The 18,509-nt window shown below is 39.2% G+C and overlaps 2 protein-coding genes across 2 annotated transcripts; one reads left to right on the plus strand and one right to left on the minus strand.

The window, feature by feature from the left end:
• The first annotated feature begins 2,855 nt into the window (after positions 1-2,855).
• On the plus strand, positions 2,856-9,310 carry LOC131223618 (protein trichome birefringence-like 3). The gene is made up of 6 exons (XM_058219066.1): positions 2,856-3,148; positions 3,426-3,660; positions 7,734-7,905; positions 7,983-8,182; positions 8,733-8,891; positions 8,977-9,310. The coding sequence occupies exons 1-6, from the start codon at positions 2,974-2,976 to the stop codon at positions 9,308-9,310; spliced, it is 1,275 nt and encodes a 424-aa protein (XP_058075049.1). The 5' UTR covers positions 2,856-2,973.
• A 28-nt stretch (positions 9,311-9,338) lies between these two features.
• On the minus strand, positions 9,339-17,501 carry LOC131223616 (asparagine synthetase [glutamine-hydrolyzing]). The gene is made up of 14 exons (XM_058219065.1): positions 17,305-17,501; positions 14,422-14,560; positions 12,799-12,894; positions 12,276-12,417; positions 12,035-12,130; positions 11,843-11,937; positions 11,559-11,720; positions 11,391-11,471; positions 11,079-11,300; positions 10,557-10,691; positions 10,370-10,450; positions 10,183-10,269; positions 9,990-10,097; positions 9,339-9,794 (listed from the first exon to the last, which is right to left on the minus strand). Exons 1-14 carry the CDS (start codon positions 17,382-17,384, stop codon positions 9,549-9,551), a joined length of 1,770 nt encoding a protein of 589 aa, XP_058075048.1. The 5' UTR covers positions 17,385-17,501; the 3' UTR covers positions 9,339-9,548.
• Positions 17,502-18,509: the final 1,008 nt, after the last annotated feature.

An 18,509-nucleotide genomic window follows, 5' to 3' on the forward strand; every position in this document is an offset into this window, starting at 1 on the left:
ATGCTATTGAGAAAATATGAAAATCCCATGATGATTACTAGACACTATATAGTGTTCTGCTCAATGACATCGAAGGGGTTCGATGCCATCAACAGGTCGTCGATGCCATCAAAGTGCCATAAAAAAATTCATGTTTAATTGTTGGAACGTTTTGGTATTTAGTTTAATGGCATCAAAGGTCTTCGATGCCATTGAAGGTTACTTAATACCATCAAAGTGACATCAAAGTGCCATTGAACGATCATGCAAAGTTACATAAGTACAGGATTTGTTTTCTATTTTAATTGTGATTCTCATAGAGGCTATATATATGGGTGTAATCGGGAATAGGGAGTATCTCAAGGGTTCTTTCTAATTCGTTCCTAGGATTTCAAGGGTGTTTCTTGGGTGATTCGACGCTTATTCAAATTTGGGTAATCTCTATCTCTTGTAATTTTCTGCTTTCATAGTGCATTATTACTTTGTGCCATAATTCTTTCCCACAGGGATTTTTCCACCTTAAATTTGGAGTGTCTGTTATTGGACCTGTTTGTGCAATTGGTATACTTTGCTTGATTCATCTCTTAATGCTTCCGCAAACCACCAACAGAGAATGTATGCTATCCATCCTTTAATTCAAGGGATGCTTCTTTATAATATATACTAGAGATCTGTGGGGCCACTATGTTGTGACATGCACTCTGTCTTTTAAGTTATGGGGCAAAAATAGCTGAATGATTGACCATGCAGGCTGTCCACACTAAAGTGAACAAATGGGGTGAGGAGACAGACTATATATCTGTGTGTGGGGCCCAACCACGATGTTCATGTTCCATCCAACATGTTTGTCAAGTAAGCTTCACTAGAAATAAAGGATAATCCAAAAATCAGCCTGACCCAAAACTCAGGTGGGCCACACCTGCCACATTCACCGTGCATCAAGCAGTTCCCTAAGCATAAAAGACAAGTTTGGTGATCTAAGGTTCCATTGCCATAGCATGTGAAACTTGTGTAGATGCACCAAGTCTCTCCATATGAGGCCCATTGTTTGGTGATTCGAACCGTTGATCTAATGTGCCCCACCAGGATGGATGATGCCCATAAAACCTTTGGGATTTGAAAATATTAATGATCCAGTCTTTGATCTTGTTTTGCACTGTCGTATGGTTTTGTTAACCGTCTATATGTAACCTTTGATCAAAATGTAGAATCTTATGATCTTGGGAGATTTTTGGAGCCATCATCCATCCATAGAGAGGGCCCATCAGATCAATGGTAATCTTCACGGAACAGTGGGCTCTAGCTTGTACAGGTGTATAGACATCAGAAGCACACCATTTTTGAAGATGAAAATGTCTCCATCTCTCATATAATACATGGCCCACATGGAAAATCAAACTGATTAATCAGTGTGAACTGACAGTGGGGTGTCCTAACAAGCTAACAAAAAAAAAAAACAAAAAAAAACCTGATTAATCAGTTAGATCTTTGCATGCTGTAATTTCCAATCAGGTAAATTTTTTCATGTGGGCCCATAGATAGATAGAGAGAGAGATAGGGCACCTACTGTAAGTTGCCTTAACAACTCATGGGATTTGAAAGAAAGAAGCATGTTGGGCCATCAGCTATTTTATTTTTTTCTATGTTTGGAGAAATGAAGGAAGCGGATTTCCCGTGAATGAGCTGTGAACCTATGTGGGGCCACCGTGATGTTTGTAAGAAATCCACACCGTCCATCCGTTTTGTAAGCTCATTTCAGGACAATATACCAAAATTGAGCAGGATCCAAAACTCAAGTGGACCGAAAACGTGAGGATTGAACGTCTACAGTTGAAATATTCATGGGCCCACAGAAGTTTTGAATCTGGCTAATATTATTTTTTTTTCAGTTCATCCCAGCAGGAATGACGTTATGAACGGTATGGATGGCATGTAAACATCACTGTCGACCCCAGGAAGGTTTCAACGGTAGGAATTTCCCTAACCACCTTTTCCTTTAGTGCGGCTCACTTGAGTCTTGGATCCTTCTAAATTTTGGTCTTAAGTTCTAAAATGTGGTCAAAAAACGGATGAACAGGTTAGATTTCTCACAAACATCAAGGTGGGCCTCACTTAGGTTTCCAACGCAGAACTTCCTGTTAAAGGCTTGAACAGTAAATCCGCGTCCAGAAATGCGGACGTTGGAATTCTACCTTCCCTAAACCTCTCTCCCACAATAGAAGATAAAAGAGAGAACGTGCAATCCATACATTCCTTCAACTTCACGCATACTCCACAGCTCTTAAAAAATCTCAACCCCGCACGACATCTCTTTCATTTCTCATCATTTTGTTGCAATTGCACCATCACGCCACTCACACCTCTCTCTCTCTCTCTCTCTCTCTCTCTCTCTCTCTCTCTCTCTCACACACACACACACACACGCACGCACACACACACGCACGCACGCATGTAGACCCTCCTCTCTCTCTATCTCACACACAACACACATAAACACATCCAGAAACTCCTCTCTCTCTCTCTCTCATACACAAACACATCCAGAAACTCCTCTCTCTCTCTCTCATACACAAACACATCCAGAGCCTCCTCTCTCTCTCTCTCTCTCTCTCTCTCTCATACACAAACACATCCAGAGCCTCCTCTCTCTCTCTCTCTCTCTCTCTCTCTCTCTCTCTCTCTCTCTCTCATACACATAAACACATACAGAGCCTCTTCTCTCTCTCTCTCTCTCACATACACAATAACACATACAGAGCCTCCACCTCCTCCTCTCTCTCTCATACACAAAACACATACAGAGCCTCCTCCTCCTCCTCTCTCTCTCATACACAATAACACATACAGAGCCTCCTCCTCCTCCTCCTCCTCCTCTCTCTCTCTCTCTCTCTCTCTCTCTCTCTCTCTCTCTCTCTCACACACACACACACACACACACACACACAAACAAATCCACACTCCCCCATCCTTCTCTCACTTTCTCTTGCCTGTATCATGAAACCTTCAAGAGGTAAGCTCCCACTCTCTATCATGGCCATCATCGTTTGCGCCTTCGCCTTCGCCGGTTTCCTATACATGGAGGATGTTGGTACACTCTCCTCTATTCTCAAGCTTTCACCTTGGTCTTCTAAACAAGATGTAGCAACAGTTTCTATTGAAGTAACAAAAGGTACTCATCTATCTCCTTCTTCCCTTCCATACCTGTAAAACTCACTGACTCCACTCAAAACTCACCGAACTCAACTCAACTCAACAAGTTTGAACGACTCACTCACTTAGAGAATAGCCCTTTTATTTATTTATTATTATTTATTAAAAAGACATCCTCACTACCAACTTCCACAAATCAATCCATTATTAATCTAGAACTTTCTTAATTTAATTATTTAATATCAATTTGAACTTCATGGCTTTGATATCATCGGTTGCACACGACGGGTAAGAAGAGTATGGAGATTCTGCTATGGAAGATGATTTTTTCGCTGATGAAAAGGCCAATTTCGATCCAGACAAGTGCGAAATTACAAAAGGGAAGTGGGTTTTTAACCGTTCGATCATGCCTTTGTATACCGACCAGACCTGCCAGTATCTGGATCTACAAGTCACCTGCACTAAGAATGGAAGACCGGATGACGATTACCTCCACTGGGAATGGCGACCCGACGAATGTATCTTGCCAAGGTTTAAAACTCTATCATCTAATGCATTTCACCAAATTCATGGAATTAAGTCTATCAACGGGCCGGGCTCGGGCTTTTTGGCTCTGTTCAGCTCCTTCTTTTCTTTTTTTTTTCTTTTTTTTTTTTTTGTCATATATCATGGATGATAGGCAAACTTAATGAACTTCCCAGATCTCACATAAAAAGTGCATGGTTGGATCGGGCCGGATTCTGGCTTGAGCTGTGTACTCATCACGGGCTGGTTTTGGGCTTTTTGTTTTGGCCCATCAGCTCGGCCTTTTAATGTCATTCAGGGAATTAAAGTAACCTTTCCCATGCATGTAATTAGCAAATGCTTTAGACCTATTTAATTATATTTTTAATGAGAAAGTCTAAGTCTAGCTGCTTGGACCATAACTTATGGTGCACCTAGTGGATAACTTCTGACCAATTATATATAGAGTCGCAAACTTGGGTTTGGGTCAATCTAAAGCCTATGGACCTGACCCAAGTTTGAGTTGCAGCTCTTCCTATCTGATAGAAAAGGATCCCATGATCTTGAATCGTTCTCATCAGGGATTGCAAATTCCATCGTGTCAAATATTCTCATTTTTTTTTTCTAAATATTTACATGAATATGCTATTATTATTGTTGTTGTTTGTTGCTGTTGTTATTGTTATTTTTATGATGATTTCCTGAGACAGGCCAGATTGGAAATAATCACATGTATTTGGGTTGGGTTGAGTTGAGTAAACACTCTAAGTTGAAATTTGGATTGGGTTGGGCTTGAATCGAACCTTACCCTCCATTGAACTTAATTATTAAGTGAAACCCTTATAATCTCATTAGTGCAAAAATCAGCCTCATTTACTCATTAGATGGGCAACAATATAGAAAACAATGGCTAGACATTGATAAATAGTAAAAGTGTGGACGATGCATTTTTCTATTTATCAAAGGCTAGGTAGTGTTTTCTATGGTGTGATCCACCTGATAAGTGGATGTGGCTGATTTTGGTATAAGGAAATCCTCATGGTGGGCTAGTGCTACTCTATTGGACGGATTGAATGATGAATATGTCACGTGAGAGTCGGAGGTTATGATATGGGTGGACCGTAACTGGAGATCCAATCCACCCATTACAGAACGCGGATTAGGTGTGACCCCAGATCCAGCCAGGTGGGTAAAGCCCTGACTGTGGGGCCCACGTTGATGTACGTGTAGTATATCTATGCTGTCCATCTGTTTTACCAGCTCATTTTAGAACATGGATCCAAAAATGAGGCAGATACAAATCTCAGGTGGGTCACACTGTAAGGATAGAATTTGCACCGTTAAAAACTTCCTGGGGGCCACAAAAGTTTTTGATCAAGCTGATATTTGTGTTTTCCCTTGATTCATGGATGTTTGAACTTATCAATAGGTTGGATGACAAATAAACATTTAATATAGGAACTTTTAATGGTGGGCATTCAATGACCATTGATTCCTTCGGTGTGGTCCACCTGAGATTTGTATCTGCTTCATTTTTTATATCATGCCATAGAATGAGAAGACAAAACGGATGGACAGCCTGGATACACAACACATACATCTATGTGGGCCCCACAGTCAGGGTCGCACCCACTTGGCTGGATCCGGTGCTGCACCTAATCCGCGTTCTCCATTAGAAAGGACCAACTATGTTGATACACGGGCCCAAGAATCAGGTTGATCCACCGGTCAGATGGCCCACATTTTGAAAACCAAATATACGGCTTTGAAAAACTTAGTTGAAGTTTTCTAACCCATCCACGTAATTCCAGTATTGAGCCCCACATGTGGACCAGATTTAAGATTTGTTTTTGGGAAAACATGAAGAAGGTTAGACCAACCTGATGGATGGACTGGATTTAGCACTTAATCTGCCATGCCGGTACATGTGTGGCGTGTACATGAGCTTTATAGCACACGCGTGTGCGTTTAGCAAAGCTCGAGAAAGAGACTATTCCACACCGAAATTCTCTACAATACCTGTTGTCTGAATTGCGTGCATCAATCGAGATTTGTGAGCCCACAGTGATGTTTGCGTGACATCCAATCCATCGATTAGTTGTGGCACGTCAGCTAGCACCTAAAACCAATACTCATGTCAGTCTAAAGTTCAAGTGGGCCACACCACAGGGAACAGTGGGAATGAAGACAGCCACCATAAAAAAATCATCTCGGGGCCCACTGTTATTTAGTGAGACCCAACAACATAAAATAACTAGCCAGACCCAAAATTAAGCTGGGCCACACCTTCAAGCTTATTTTTATTATCTACAGTGAAAATGAAGTGGCTCAATTGATGGACGGAGTGGATGTCAGAAATATCATGGTGGACCCCACGTAGCTTGGATGCTGCCCATTCTTTCTACTACCTGTTGCAGGGGGATTCCGGTCCGGCAACTCTAATGCCAGAGGTAGAGCTGGGCACGGACGACTCGACTCGTCCAACTTTTTTTTTTTTTTTTTATAACACACCCCACACACTCCAGTGGAATCTCACCACCTTTGGATATTCGAACCCTTGACCGGGTGTTGAAACTCCTGAGAGTCTACCAACCGAGCAAGAGTACTTGGCTCGTTAGATCTGACTCAATTCGAACCGAACTCAAACCAAGTCGAGTTCGAGTCACCCAGTAACTCGACTCGACTCAACCAGAAATCCAACTCGGTATTGACTCGACTTGATTTGAAACTCGACTCGTACACACACACACACACACACACACACACACACACACACACACACACACATATTAAAAAAAAAAAAAAACTTACATATGATGTTTTAGATCTGAGATGCCATGTAGCTAATGAAGAGACTATAATTCTAGCAAGTGAATCTAGATTTTGAGTTGTGATTTCAGCCTATGAATACCCGTTGCACCCGACCTGAATCGGTACTTGTGACTGGGTCAAACTCGGTCCGGATTAGTCCATGCCAGACCTGGACTCGAATCAGGTCAGACATGCTGGACTTGGTACCGAGTCGAGTTTAGGTCAGCCCTAACTTGGTCCAACTCGACTCGATGCCCAGCTCTAACCAGAGGTAGGATCGGCAATGGACCAGGGCACCCTATAAGGACAAGGCTTGGGCCCCAGGGACGGGCCGAGGCTTAAAATCTAGGCCCAGTGTTTGCACTTGCCGGGCTCAGATCAATGATGAATGGCCCGGTTCAATCATCAAGTGGGCCACCTCCGTAAAAACAGATGGATAGTCTAAAGACACTTGCCGGCATTTTTCTTTCAACATAAATGTGTAGTTTAAAAGCAATTTTGAATCCTGTTATGTTTTAATGGTACAAACCATTTATTCGATGGGAAATCAATGGATATAATGACTCGAAAAATTCCTTAGATTATACCATTTTAAGCTTTTGATCACTTCATTATTTTCCTTACAGGCCCGGCCCGATTAAGGACATTTTACCCCAATTAAGGCGATGGCCCGGGCTGGGCCAGGACCAACCCTGGCCCGACCTGGCCCATAGCCACCCCTAACAAGAGGTATATTTATGTGGGGCTAGAATCTAATGTTAGTTTTGCACCATTTAGAAAATGCTGGTGAATTTTCAAATGTACCCATGCCCTAGTTATATGGAAATTTAGACTGTCCCAATCACTGTTGTGGATTGAGCATAACAGAAAATTTTTAACTGAAAAGATAATATAAATCATTTGATTTTCCCTTAATTGGTCCACTCAGTATTTTACATTAAACATCCATAAATAGCCATTAACTGGATGGTTAAGATTTCTTGATCAGTGTGATTTTACAGACATGCTTTATCTATAGTGGGACCCATAATTTGAATGGCATGGATAATTGTAGGGAGTGCCAACAGGTTTAGGGCTAGAATAAGCATCTTGGGCTGAGCTTAGGCTAATTAGCTTTGGTCCACAATGAGTGTGGCTAAGGTGCTACTTTGCGAGCCGGGCTTCAACTGACCTCATACCGGCCCATTTACATTGTGTACGTAGATGCATGCATACCTGAGTGTTGAATTTCTTGCGACTATCCTTACATCTGATTTGTGAATTCTGTACTTGATGAATTCTAATTTCAGGTTTGATGCTGTCGTCATGCTTGAAAGACTGAGAGGAAAGAGGCTCATATTCGTCGGCGACTCGCTTCAAAGAGGGCAATGGGAATCGTTTGTTTGTATGGTTGAATCTTATATACCATCAAGCCAGAAATCCATGAAACGCAGTCAAACTCGATCGGTGTTTAAGGCCAAGGTAGTAACATGCAATGTTCAAATGTCGACAACCATTTAGACATCGAAAGCTTATGATTTTCAAATGGTTTTGATTAGGAGTACAATGCTTCGATCGAATTCTACTGGGCACCATTTATTATCGAATCCAACTCCGATGTGAACATCGTAGCGGACCCAAAAAAGAGGATACTGAGAATAGATTCGATCTTCAAACATGCCAAGATTTGGATTGAAGCGGATATTCTAGTGTTTAATACATACATTTGGTGGATGAGCAGTCAGTGGACGAAGTCATTGTAAGTACTACCATGATTGTGTTTTTCGATTCCATGAAAGATAAAATGAAAATCTGGTCATCAATTAGATGGGTCATCACATGATCATGATTATTCAGAAGGACTTTGCTTATAATGACCTTGGATTCTTGTACGCATTCATATACACGATGTTCTGGCATTCATCCAAGCATACATGCACACATAGCTACATTCATACCAGACCATCTATGCATCCATCAATCTGTATAAAGATGACAGTTAACTTGTGTATTGAAACTGCTTAATCTTGACAATTGATTTATTTTAGATAAGTGTATGTTGCATGAAATGGTTACATGTAATGATTTCTAGAATTATGGAATTATGGTTTTTGAGTTTATAATATATAAGTCATGTCGTTGGGTGTGAGATCAGGTCTAGCATACCCAGAGTTCTGGATTCAGGGTGTGACATTGCTAGCTAGCGAGAGACTGTGACACTTACAGACAGTCGTGATGAATGATAGAAACATGAATTACATTATTTGTGATGTGGTGCTTCTCATATCAACCTTTATCATCCAAAACAGGTGGGGTTCATTTGCCAATGGAGAGGAAGGAGTCGAGGAGCTGCCCACGACAACCGCTTATCAGATTGCCTTGAAAACATGGGCTAATTGGGTTGATTCGACAGTGAATCCTAACAAGACAAGGGTCTTCTTCACTACAATTTCCTCAACACACATGAGGTCTTCTTCAACCATCAAATGAAATATATTAATAGCGACATTGACAGTAAGAATGACCAAATACTTATATTTTCTCTCGTTGCAGAAGCTTGGATTGGCACAACAAAAAGGGAATAAGATGCTACAATGAAACAAGACCAATCATGGAAAAGGGGTATTGGGGAGGTGGTTCGGATCGACAGATGATGAGAACTGTTGCGAGCATAGTTGATAGAATGAAGGTTCCAGTGACAGTCCTTAACATAACCCAACTCTCAGAGCATCGAGTAGATGGACATGTATCGGTCTACACCGAATCGCAGGGGAAGGTGCTAACAGAAGAGCAAAAATTGGATCCGAAACGCTATGCTGATTGCATACATTGGTGTTTACCCGGAGTTCCTGATACATGGAACCGATTGTTTTATGCATACTTGTAAAAAATAAGCAAAATCAAAATCACTCATATGCCTGCTAATTGATTCAAAATACATAGAATTTTCAAATACAGCCATGCGAATTACCATTCATATCCATACTAATACATTACAATCATACATCAACATTTAACGATAGCTTTCAACATTGACTTCGGAACAATTAAATACCCAATTACACAACTACTGCATAAGACTCTTTACTTTCAACTGCATTGCAATATATACTAAATAGTAGATATTAGCTCCTGATTGTGAGGCTCGGGGTGGACACTTCAACAATCCTCGGCTTCTTATTAATAATCTTAGGTGGGGCCTTCTCAATAGCAATCGGAGCAGATAAGGGATCATAGGCCGAGACATGGACGCCCAAGGCTGCCCTGCCTGACGGGTCAGGGTTGTTCGACCACTCGGTGTCCCACTCGAGAGCCTTGGCTGTGCTGCAAGCCACGCTCGCACCACCAGGGACTGACAACCTTGCCGAATTCTGCATAAGCAAATTAAATAGAATTTATTATATATTTTTTAAAAAGAAACAGCAGTATGGTGTGTTTGGTTGCATCAAATATCATGATATTTAAAACAATTAGATGGATTAGTCATGAAATATCATGATATTGGTGCAATCAAATGCACCCACGAAGATGTATGTAACTGGTTGTTGTTAATTTTCTCAAATTACCTGTGGGAAGAACCTTTCGAAGATCATTCTATAGTAGTATCCTTCTTTCGAAGTGGGAGTATTGTGTGGGAAGATGTGTTGTGCATTAAGCATCATTTTATCCGTCACCTGAAATAAGAGAGAGAAAAACATTAAGAGATGGATGTATTAATCGATATACAGATGGAGAATAGAGATGGAGAAAGATAGATACGTGTTCAGCCGCGTGGGCCTTCAACCCATCAATCCAACTGTAGCCAACACCATCACTAAACTGCTCTTTCTGCCTATACAAGATATGCTGCATCAAAGAAAAGGAGTCTTTTCAGTTCAGATAAGCTGATCATTCTTCCTAATGTTCTATCTGATACAAAGAAGAAATCTGTTTATTGTTACTAGACCTTCGGTAGATAAGGATTTTCCTCATCATCAAAAGCCTTCCTCAATACCCACTTCTCAATCCGTTGGAGATCGGGTTTTATCTGATACAAATTACATATACTCAGAGAAAACAAATCTACAAAAATTCAAAAGCATGTCAATGTCTACCAATGGAATTTCTAAAGATAGACAATGATAATGTAGTACCATCTTCCATTCAGGATCAATATCCATTGCAACTTTTATGAACTCTTTGTCTAGAAACGGTACACGAGCTTCCAAACCCCATGCAGATGTTGCTTTGTTGGCTCTCAAGCAATCATACTGGTGAAGGGCCTTTATCTGCAAGACAATGGCACCATTGATATTACATCAATGTAGCAAGAGAGAGAGAGAGAGAGAGAGAGAGAGAGAGAGAGAGATTGTTCTGTTCAGTGCCAAATCACATCATCCGAACAACAATTATTCTCGTTTACCATCAATCACATCTAATTTAGAAATTTTGTAATTGAATTCTCTAGTTTACAGTGCATTTGGATGCACTACTGAATTGAATTGATCATAATTTCTTTAGAATTCGCATTAAGGACATCTAAATTGCAACTAGGCCACTTTCAAGGCGAAGTTGAAATATCAAAATTGGAATTTGGGGGATGTTTTTCTCATTTATAATATTACTACCAATAACTTTGGTTATCTTCTCTCACTTCAATGTTTGCGAATATATACCTTATGACATGTCTCGCGGTGGAACTCTTCCTTGTTGGGCGCCTTATGAAAATACAGGTACCCTCCAAAGACCTCATCTGAGCCTTCACCTGAGAGAACCATCTTTACTCCCAAGGATTTGATCTTACGGGACATAAGAAACATGGGTGTGCTTGCCCTGATTGTAGTCACATCATACGTTTCGATATGGTAGATAACATCTTCAATGGCATCAATACCATCCTGCCAATAACCATACCCAAAAAACTATTAATTTTCAATATCAACATTTTAAGAATTCCATGGACTTCAATGCATTTCTAGTTCTGTTACCTGGACAGTGAAATGGAACTCGTGGTGAACAGTCCCAAGATAATCTGCAACCTCCCTCGCAGCCTTCAAATCGGGTGAACCCTGAGCAGCAAGTGAAAAGATTATGGTGGTTAGCTCATTTCATTGGAATTTTAAGATTTTACAAAGAAAGTATGATTGAGAAGCAACCTCAAGCCCAACACAGAAGGAATGGAGTTGTGCTCCCCATTGCTTGGCAGCTTTGGTCCCTGCCAAATGACGTGCAGTTACAGAGGCAACCAATGACGAATCAAGCCCTCCAGACAGCAACACACCAAAGGGTACGTCTGTCATTAGCCTCTTAATCACGGCCTGTAACATTCGAAAGAAACATTGAAATTCGAGAATTGCATCTAAGCAAATATCCATGCTTACACTAAGTAGCCCAATGACATTTTCATCCAATGTGTAGGAGGTAAAATTCAGTAGCTTACATCTTCAAATGCCTTTCTCAAAACTAGAGGATCGTATGGAGTTGATGGAATGACCTCTGAATACCATGTCGGATTATACCACCTCCGAAATCCACCTTTAGTCATTTCAAAGAAAATCAATTTTCATCAAACACAGCTTTGTGATCAATCAAAATCAATGGCCCGAAATCTTAATGGACATGAAGCAATTACCTTCTTTACTTGAGTACAGATGACCAGGAGGAAAGTACTCGAAATGCTCACAATCGTCGTTCAATCCTTTCATTTCTGATGAAATCCAAATAGATCCTAAAAGGAAAAAAAAAAAAAAAAAACCCATTTATTAATAACTTGGAAACATTTAAAAAAATGCAACGATGGGGCTTATTGTGATTGGAGATTGAGTAGAACAATTAAAATGTAACTAAGATGGATGATTGAGATCATAGCTTACCATCAAGTCCCCAACCGATGTAGAGGGATGTGATCCCAATTGCATCTCGAGCAACAAAGAAGCTGTTATCGCGAGTGTCTAACAAAACGAAAGAAAACATCCCGTCCAACATGTCCACGAAATCCTCCCCATATTCCTCATACTACCAAAGGAAAACCAATTAATCAATGAAAAAAAAAAACCAAAATTCTTCAACCTTAGACGACACGGATACAACCTTCGGCTGTTTTTGGATGCCCAAGTGAATCCGATCGAAAACACTCAGTTTAATCAAATGGGAAATGATGAAAATCTCGACAATGGTGATCTTTCCTAGCATTCATAATGAGGAATTTGATTGCTATGTGAGGAGATCACAATCTAGTTATTTCTACTTACATAGATTGTCAACTTGAATCGAATTTTATTGTGCATCCAAACAGGCCCTTATTAAATTGTAGCATTAAATAATATATTATATGGATACTTTTCCTAGTTCAAAACTAATAAATTTTTTGGAAGAAAAAAAGAAGAAAACACTCACCAGATGGGCTATAACATCACAATCACTACCCGTTCGGAATTCATGATTGGGCAAGCGTTTCCTAAGTTCTTCATGGTTGTAAATCTCTCCATTCACCTATTTCAGGCACCGATTTATATTAGTCTATCATTTCAAGAAATAAAACTTTATAAAAAATAAATAAAAATTAAAATAAATAAATAAGAAAAGAAGAAGAACACACACACATCGATTACTCAGAAGAAAAGAAAGACTTATAGATCACGATTAACTATAAGGTGTCGTTTGGCAACCTGGAAATTTGGAATTACTTAAGAATTCAATTTCAAGGATTGGAATTCCTGAAAATTGGATTCTTTTAGTCATGTTTGGCAACATGAAATTTAATTATTGGAAACAGGTAAGGAATTTAGAAATGTGTTTGGATGTTGTGAAATGGGTCTGGAATTGTGACGCAGGGATGAACGTGATGAGGATAACTACTCCGAAACGATTCACACAGATATCACAAGAAAGAAAGCAGAAAATAGAATAAATTCTAAGAAATTCTTGAAATTGAATTAATTGATCATAAATGACATTCAACCACATTTAAATTACAAGTAATGGGAAAGAAATTAAAATCAAACTAAAACTCAAACTCCTAGAATCCTCGACTTACTATAAATAGTAAACTTACTATTTATAGACGGTCGTGATGTCTACTAGTGCGCAAGGTTTTCGGCCAAAAATAGTAAGTGTCCTATTTGGCTTCACCAAACCATTCTCCTAATTATTCTAAGCTCTTTTCACGTTGGGCGCAACTCCTAAAGCTTGGCGGATGAAAAGTTATAATCAAACTAAAACTCACTATTTATAATAAAAACGAAATTAAAACAGAGAAACGACCGTTGATCTAAGAGTTTTTTGCAATTTCGGGCTGCGCAACCCGGCGTAGCGGGTTGGTTGGCTTCTGTAGCTCGTTCTATCCCAAAATCATATATTTTACGTCAGATAACTCATTCCAGATTGCAAGATACGCCCGATTTAAGCTTCGATGGTCTATATCACTTCTGTTGTCGACCGGGCCTTTTTTGATCCATTTTGGCCATGAAACTGTCCGCGGCCCGCTCTACATCAAATTGATAAGCAACTCAAAAAATATGCCCGTTGGATTGGAATTGAGAAGCCTAGAATTCATAAATCATCGTCTGCCCAAGAATTCAAAATTGGGTCTTTTGCATAAAATGAATTAATTCCAACTGGAATTCAATTCTCACACTTTAAGTCCCTAACTGAAAATATAATGAAAAATACACTAAATGATATTATTACAAAAATAATAAAATCCTCAAGGAATTTGTTATATAAATATACATTTAAATTATTAAATTTATAATAAATATTTTTATCTTCAGTGAGATTTTCTTAATAATAGATCTTCGACCGAGCCATTGATGAGTGTCTCTAAGCCAAGATTGAGTCACGCCCTAGCACCAATCTTCCTGAAGATGGCGTAAAATTGAGCTGAGACAGCTCACCGAGTTTCGAGCCAAGTCAGAAAGTTTTAGAACTATAATAAGACCATATAGAAATAGTCTCACATAAGACCACGTAATAATTGTAAAATGGTAGTTATGTGGTTAATTTTAATTTATTTTTTACCGTTACGACGATGGAATTGTCTTCATTAAAAAGGGGCTGATCTCCGGAGGCGGGATCGATGATCGCCAGCCGTTGATGCGCCAAATAGAAGTCGCCGTGTTGGTAGATCCCACTCCAATCAGGCCCACGGTGCCTTAATCTGCCATATATAAAAAATTTCATTCAAATAATCTTGTATTAAGAAAATAAAAAAGTACAAAAGAAAATCTATTATAAAAGTTGTTGTATATTCTCATATGAACTGTCCACATATTAGAATAATGAACATGGAAGATAAGGGAGCCAAATACCTCTATTGATAAGAATTAGATGCGACCCTTATTGTGGGGCTCACCTTGATGTATTTATTCTATATCCACACCGTCCATCTATTTTTTTAGATCATCTATTTTTTTAGATCATTTTAGGGCATGATTCAAAAAAATGAATATCCACAGGTGGACCATACTATAGGAAACAGTGGTGACTGAACGCCCTGCCATTAAAAACTTCCTAGGGCCTACTGTAATGTTTATGATCCATCCATAGGTCACAAAAAACTGGATGATGGGGTAAAAAAAACAAATATCAGTTTGATCCAAAACTTGTGGCCCATTAATGGACGCTCACCACTGTTTCCTACGGTGTGGTCCACCTAAGAATTGGATCTGCTTCATTTTTGGGCTCATGCCCTAAAATGATCTGAAAAAACGGATAGATGGTGTGGATATGGAATACATAGATCAAGGTGGGCCCCACGGTGAGGGATGCACCGTCTTGGCTAAGGCCGGGCCGCACCGTCTTGGGTCGGGCTCCGGTTAACCCTCAACCCGAAGGGACTAGTCCCAGTTGCATCCCAACCGTTGAAAGCCTAGTAATTGTCAAATTTTAGGTGGGCCACATCGTACTTCCCCAATCAAAATTATTTGTGGCGTCCTACCCACCAAAACGCACGGCTAAGATGAATGATAGCATCTTGGGACAACCGTGATACCATTGTTTTTTTTTTTTTTTTTTAAAAAAAAAAAAAATACAAGTAGAAAACAAGCAACATGGTTATGAGAAATCGACTAACGGCGTGAATTTGATCTCCATATCTGGGTCATTTGATAATCAGATGGCTCTAATTTTTGAGATATGTAATCTAGTCAGAGAAGATGGCCTGATGAACGGATCGGATATAATACATGTTTGCGCACCTCCACGTGTGAGACGAGTAAACTTAAAATCACACTCGCGCGATTGCCATAAACATTTCTAGTAATATTGTTTATATTCCTCCGACGATTTGACATAAAACAAAAGAAAGTTGGTGAGGTTTCCTTTCATGGGATGGATTGATCCAGACCGTTAAACGTAGACATCTGAGACATCCTAACTTTTCATCAGGTGGGCCCTACCAAAGAGGTTTCCTAGCTCAAAAATCGCATATGTGGGTCGGGTCTAATGGTCGGATCTGTAGCAGAGAGTTGAACCATCAAAGACAAAAATCAGAGGTGAGTCTTTTAATAATGCCAAACTAACGCTATGTACCATCCACGTTGGGGCCCACCAATTGAACGGTTTTCCTTTTCTGCGTGCATGTGTATCAACAATAACTCGCGTACGGAGCATCAAATAGCTAGTGAAGACAGAGAAATTAAGTGATGGGTCACATTCAATCACAATCAGTTGACAGAGATGTACTACAAAAGATAAGTCATTTACGATCGTATCGTCGATGAACAGGGACCATGCGTTGCCCATATGAGACACGTGTACGGTTGGGATAATAACGACAAGCGTACATAAATCCCGAAGAAAATGAAAGCCATTTAGCCTATGTCAGGATTAAATAACACAAAATAAAACAAATAAAATAAAAGAAAATGTTGTACATTTATAAAAAATAGACAAACATGCACGGTGAGGCTTACAACGGATTTGGATGAATTGGACCGTCCAAACATCGATCGGGGCTTTAAAATCAGTTATGGTGACACTTGGTAGGTGATGATGTGACTAATCAGATGATCCTAACCATCCAATTAATAACATTTACACATATAAGGCTAAGATCAAGCAGAACTTTGGCCAGATATTGCCAACCGTTCGTTCTACGGGTCTTAGATTGGATGGCAATGATTAAAAAAACAAAAAAAAGGCCACCCCACCAGACCAACTAGCTCTTAAAACAAAAGATATAAAAGAAGAGAAGCAAATAAAATAGATTGACCAACTCAAAAATTCAAACTCATTAATATTGTCATGATCTTCTCACACGTGTTGATTTGATATATGGGCCATTTATCTTGAGGGTTCCAATAGTACATGATTCCAACCCAAAAGAAAGAAAGATTAAAAAATTTAAAACCCTGGTAAGTTTCATATGTTGATTTGATGAATTTCTACTATTTAAAATTGGTTGGATTTTTTTAAAACAAGCAAGGAATAGCACAAAATTACCATATAAAACATTTGTTAAAACTCTTTTTGGCCACCACCTAAAATATAAGTTTTTAATTAATATAAAAGATTGCCATAGATTTTCTCATAAACCATGTCAAGATACTATTAAGGAGCCAACCACAATTAATTAATATAATCGTATGAAATATGAATCACTTTCTTCTTTATTTTCTATTATTAACAATAGATTCAAGTTCCTTTCATACTTCAAATCGCAAGTTACTTTTATTTTTGTTAAAAATGATTCGAATTTCTTGAACTCAGAAGTCCAAGTCATTCCTAAAAGAAATGTGCCTTCATTAACTCATTCAAACTTAATTTTAAATCACAAACACTCCGAATTTAAATCAAATCAAGCACAAACATAGTATATAAATCTTCATCTCTATCTTCTTATATGGGTTTCACTAATCTTAATAAAAAAAATGGAAAAAAATAAAAGAATTGGAAAATTGCCTGCGCGAAAGTTCAAGAACTCGAACTCGTTTCGATTGCGAGTCATCTGAGCAGCCCAAAACTGCAAGTATTCCACACATGATTTTCTCTTTCTGAAGTCTTACAAAAGAAACAGAGAGTTAATGAAGAAAGAAAGAAGAGGAGAAGAATTTTCCTCTAAAAACAAGGAAGAAAAGATCAAAGACTAAAATGGGAATCACAAAGGAAACGAGGGGTGTGAAAGGGTTGGCGTTATAACGTGGTTGAGACACATACATCTATTTATAGGGAAATGAGGAAGGTTGATGGAACCAACCGACCTTATGCGGCGACGATGCATCGCGGTCAGATGGTGCCATATCCATCATCCCTGTCACCTTCACGGTTCGTTTACCGGTTAAGATTTCGACACGTGTACAGGGAGTTGTTGCATATATCCTTTTTCTTCCAATAATTCGGAAACGTTTATCCGTTCCCCCGCTGAGTCAGCATTGTTGTTTTTCTACTATACATCCCCACGTAATCCAATGCAATGAATCGCATTTATATCCGTTGGATTGGGGACATGTTTTCTGATCTAAACCGTTTATCAGATTTTTCCTAACATGTATGGATGATAATTGTTAAAGTAACTCTCTGGTTAGAATAACTAGGCATTTTATTCTCTAATTTTTTCTAATGAAATATGGACCGTCAAATGAGACGTCTATGATTTCTAATGTTGATAAATTTTCAGAAAACCGCATTGAGTGTTGTATTTTGTCAGTCCAACGGCCTGGATCATTGACAGTTCACTAGATCCAACGGTTCTAGTTCGCCGATGTATCATATTTTAATAGGTTGGGATGCATTTGAGCAAACCTCGTTTCCAGTTACCCCGCGAGGCAATAAAGGGATTGGACAGCGTAGATTCGGTAGGATAGGATTATGGTAGATCCATCTCTCTTCAGTATACATGACAGAATGATTTATCAATCGGAACCGTTCATTGAGTAAGATCCTCCATTTTTTCATAAATGACTCATGTATCTGACGATCCTAACGATTTGATTATTTAGATTGACGGTTTGCATTGGAAACGTAGACTGAATTAATGAAATCTTCTTTTTAATAGGATTGATTTTTGAAATATGGATTATGTTGATGGAAGTCAATATATGGACGGTCTGGATTGATCCATCATTTTGCGGCATTTGTTATTATAGATGGCTCTACCACAGAAGACA

Source organism: Magnolia sinica, chromosome 13 (assembly GCF_029962835.1).
Source record: "Magnolia sinica isolate HGM2019 chromosome 13, MsV1, whole genome shotgun sequence".
Lineage (NCBI taxonomy): Eukaryota > Viridiplantae > Streptophyta > Magnoliopsida > Magnoliales > Magnoliaceae > Magnolia > Magnolia sinica.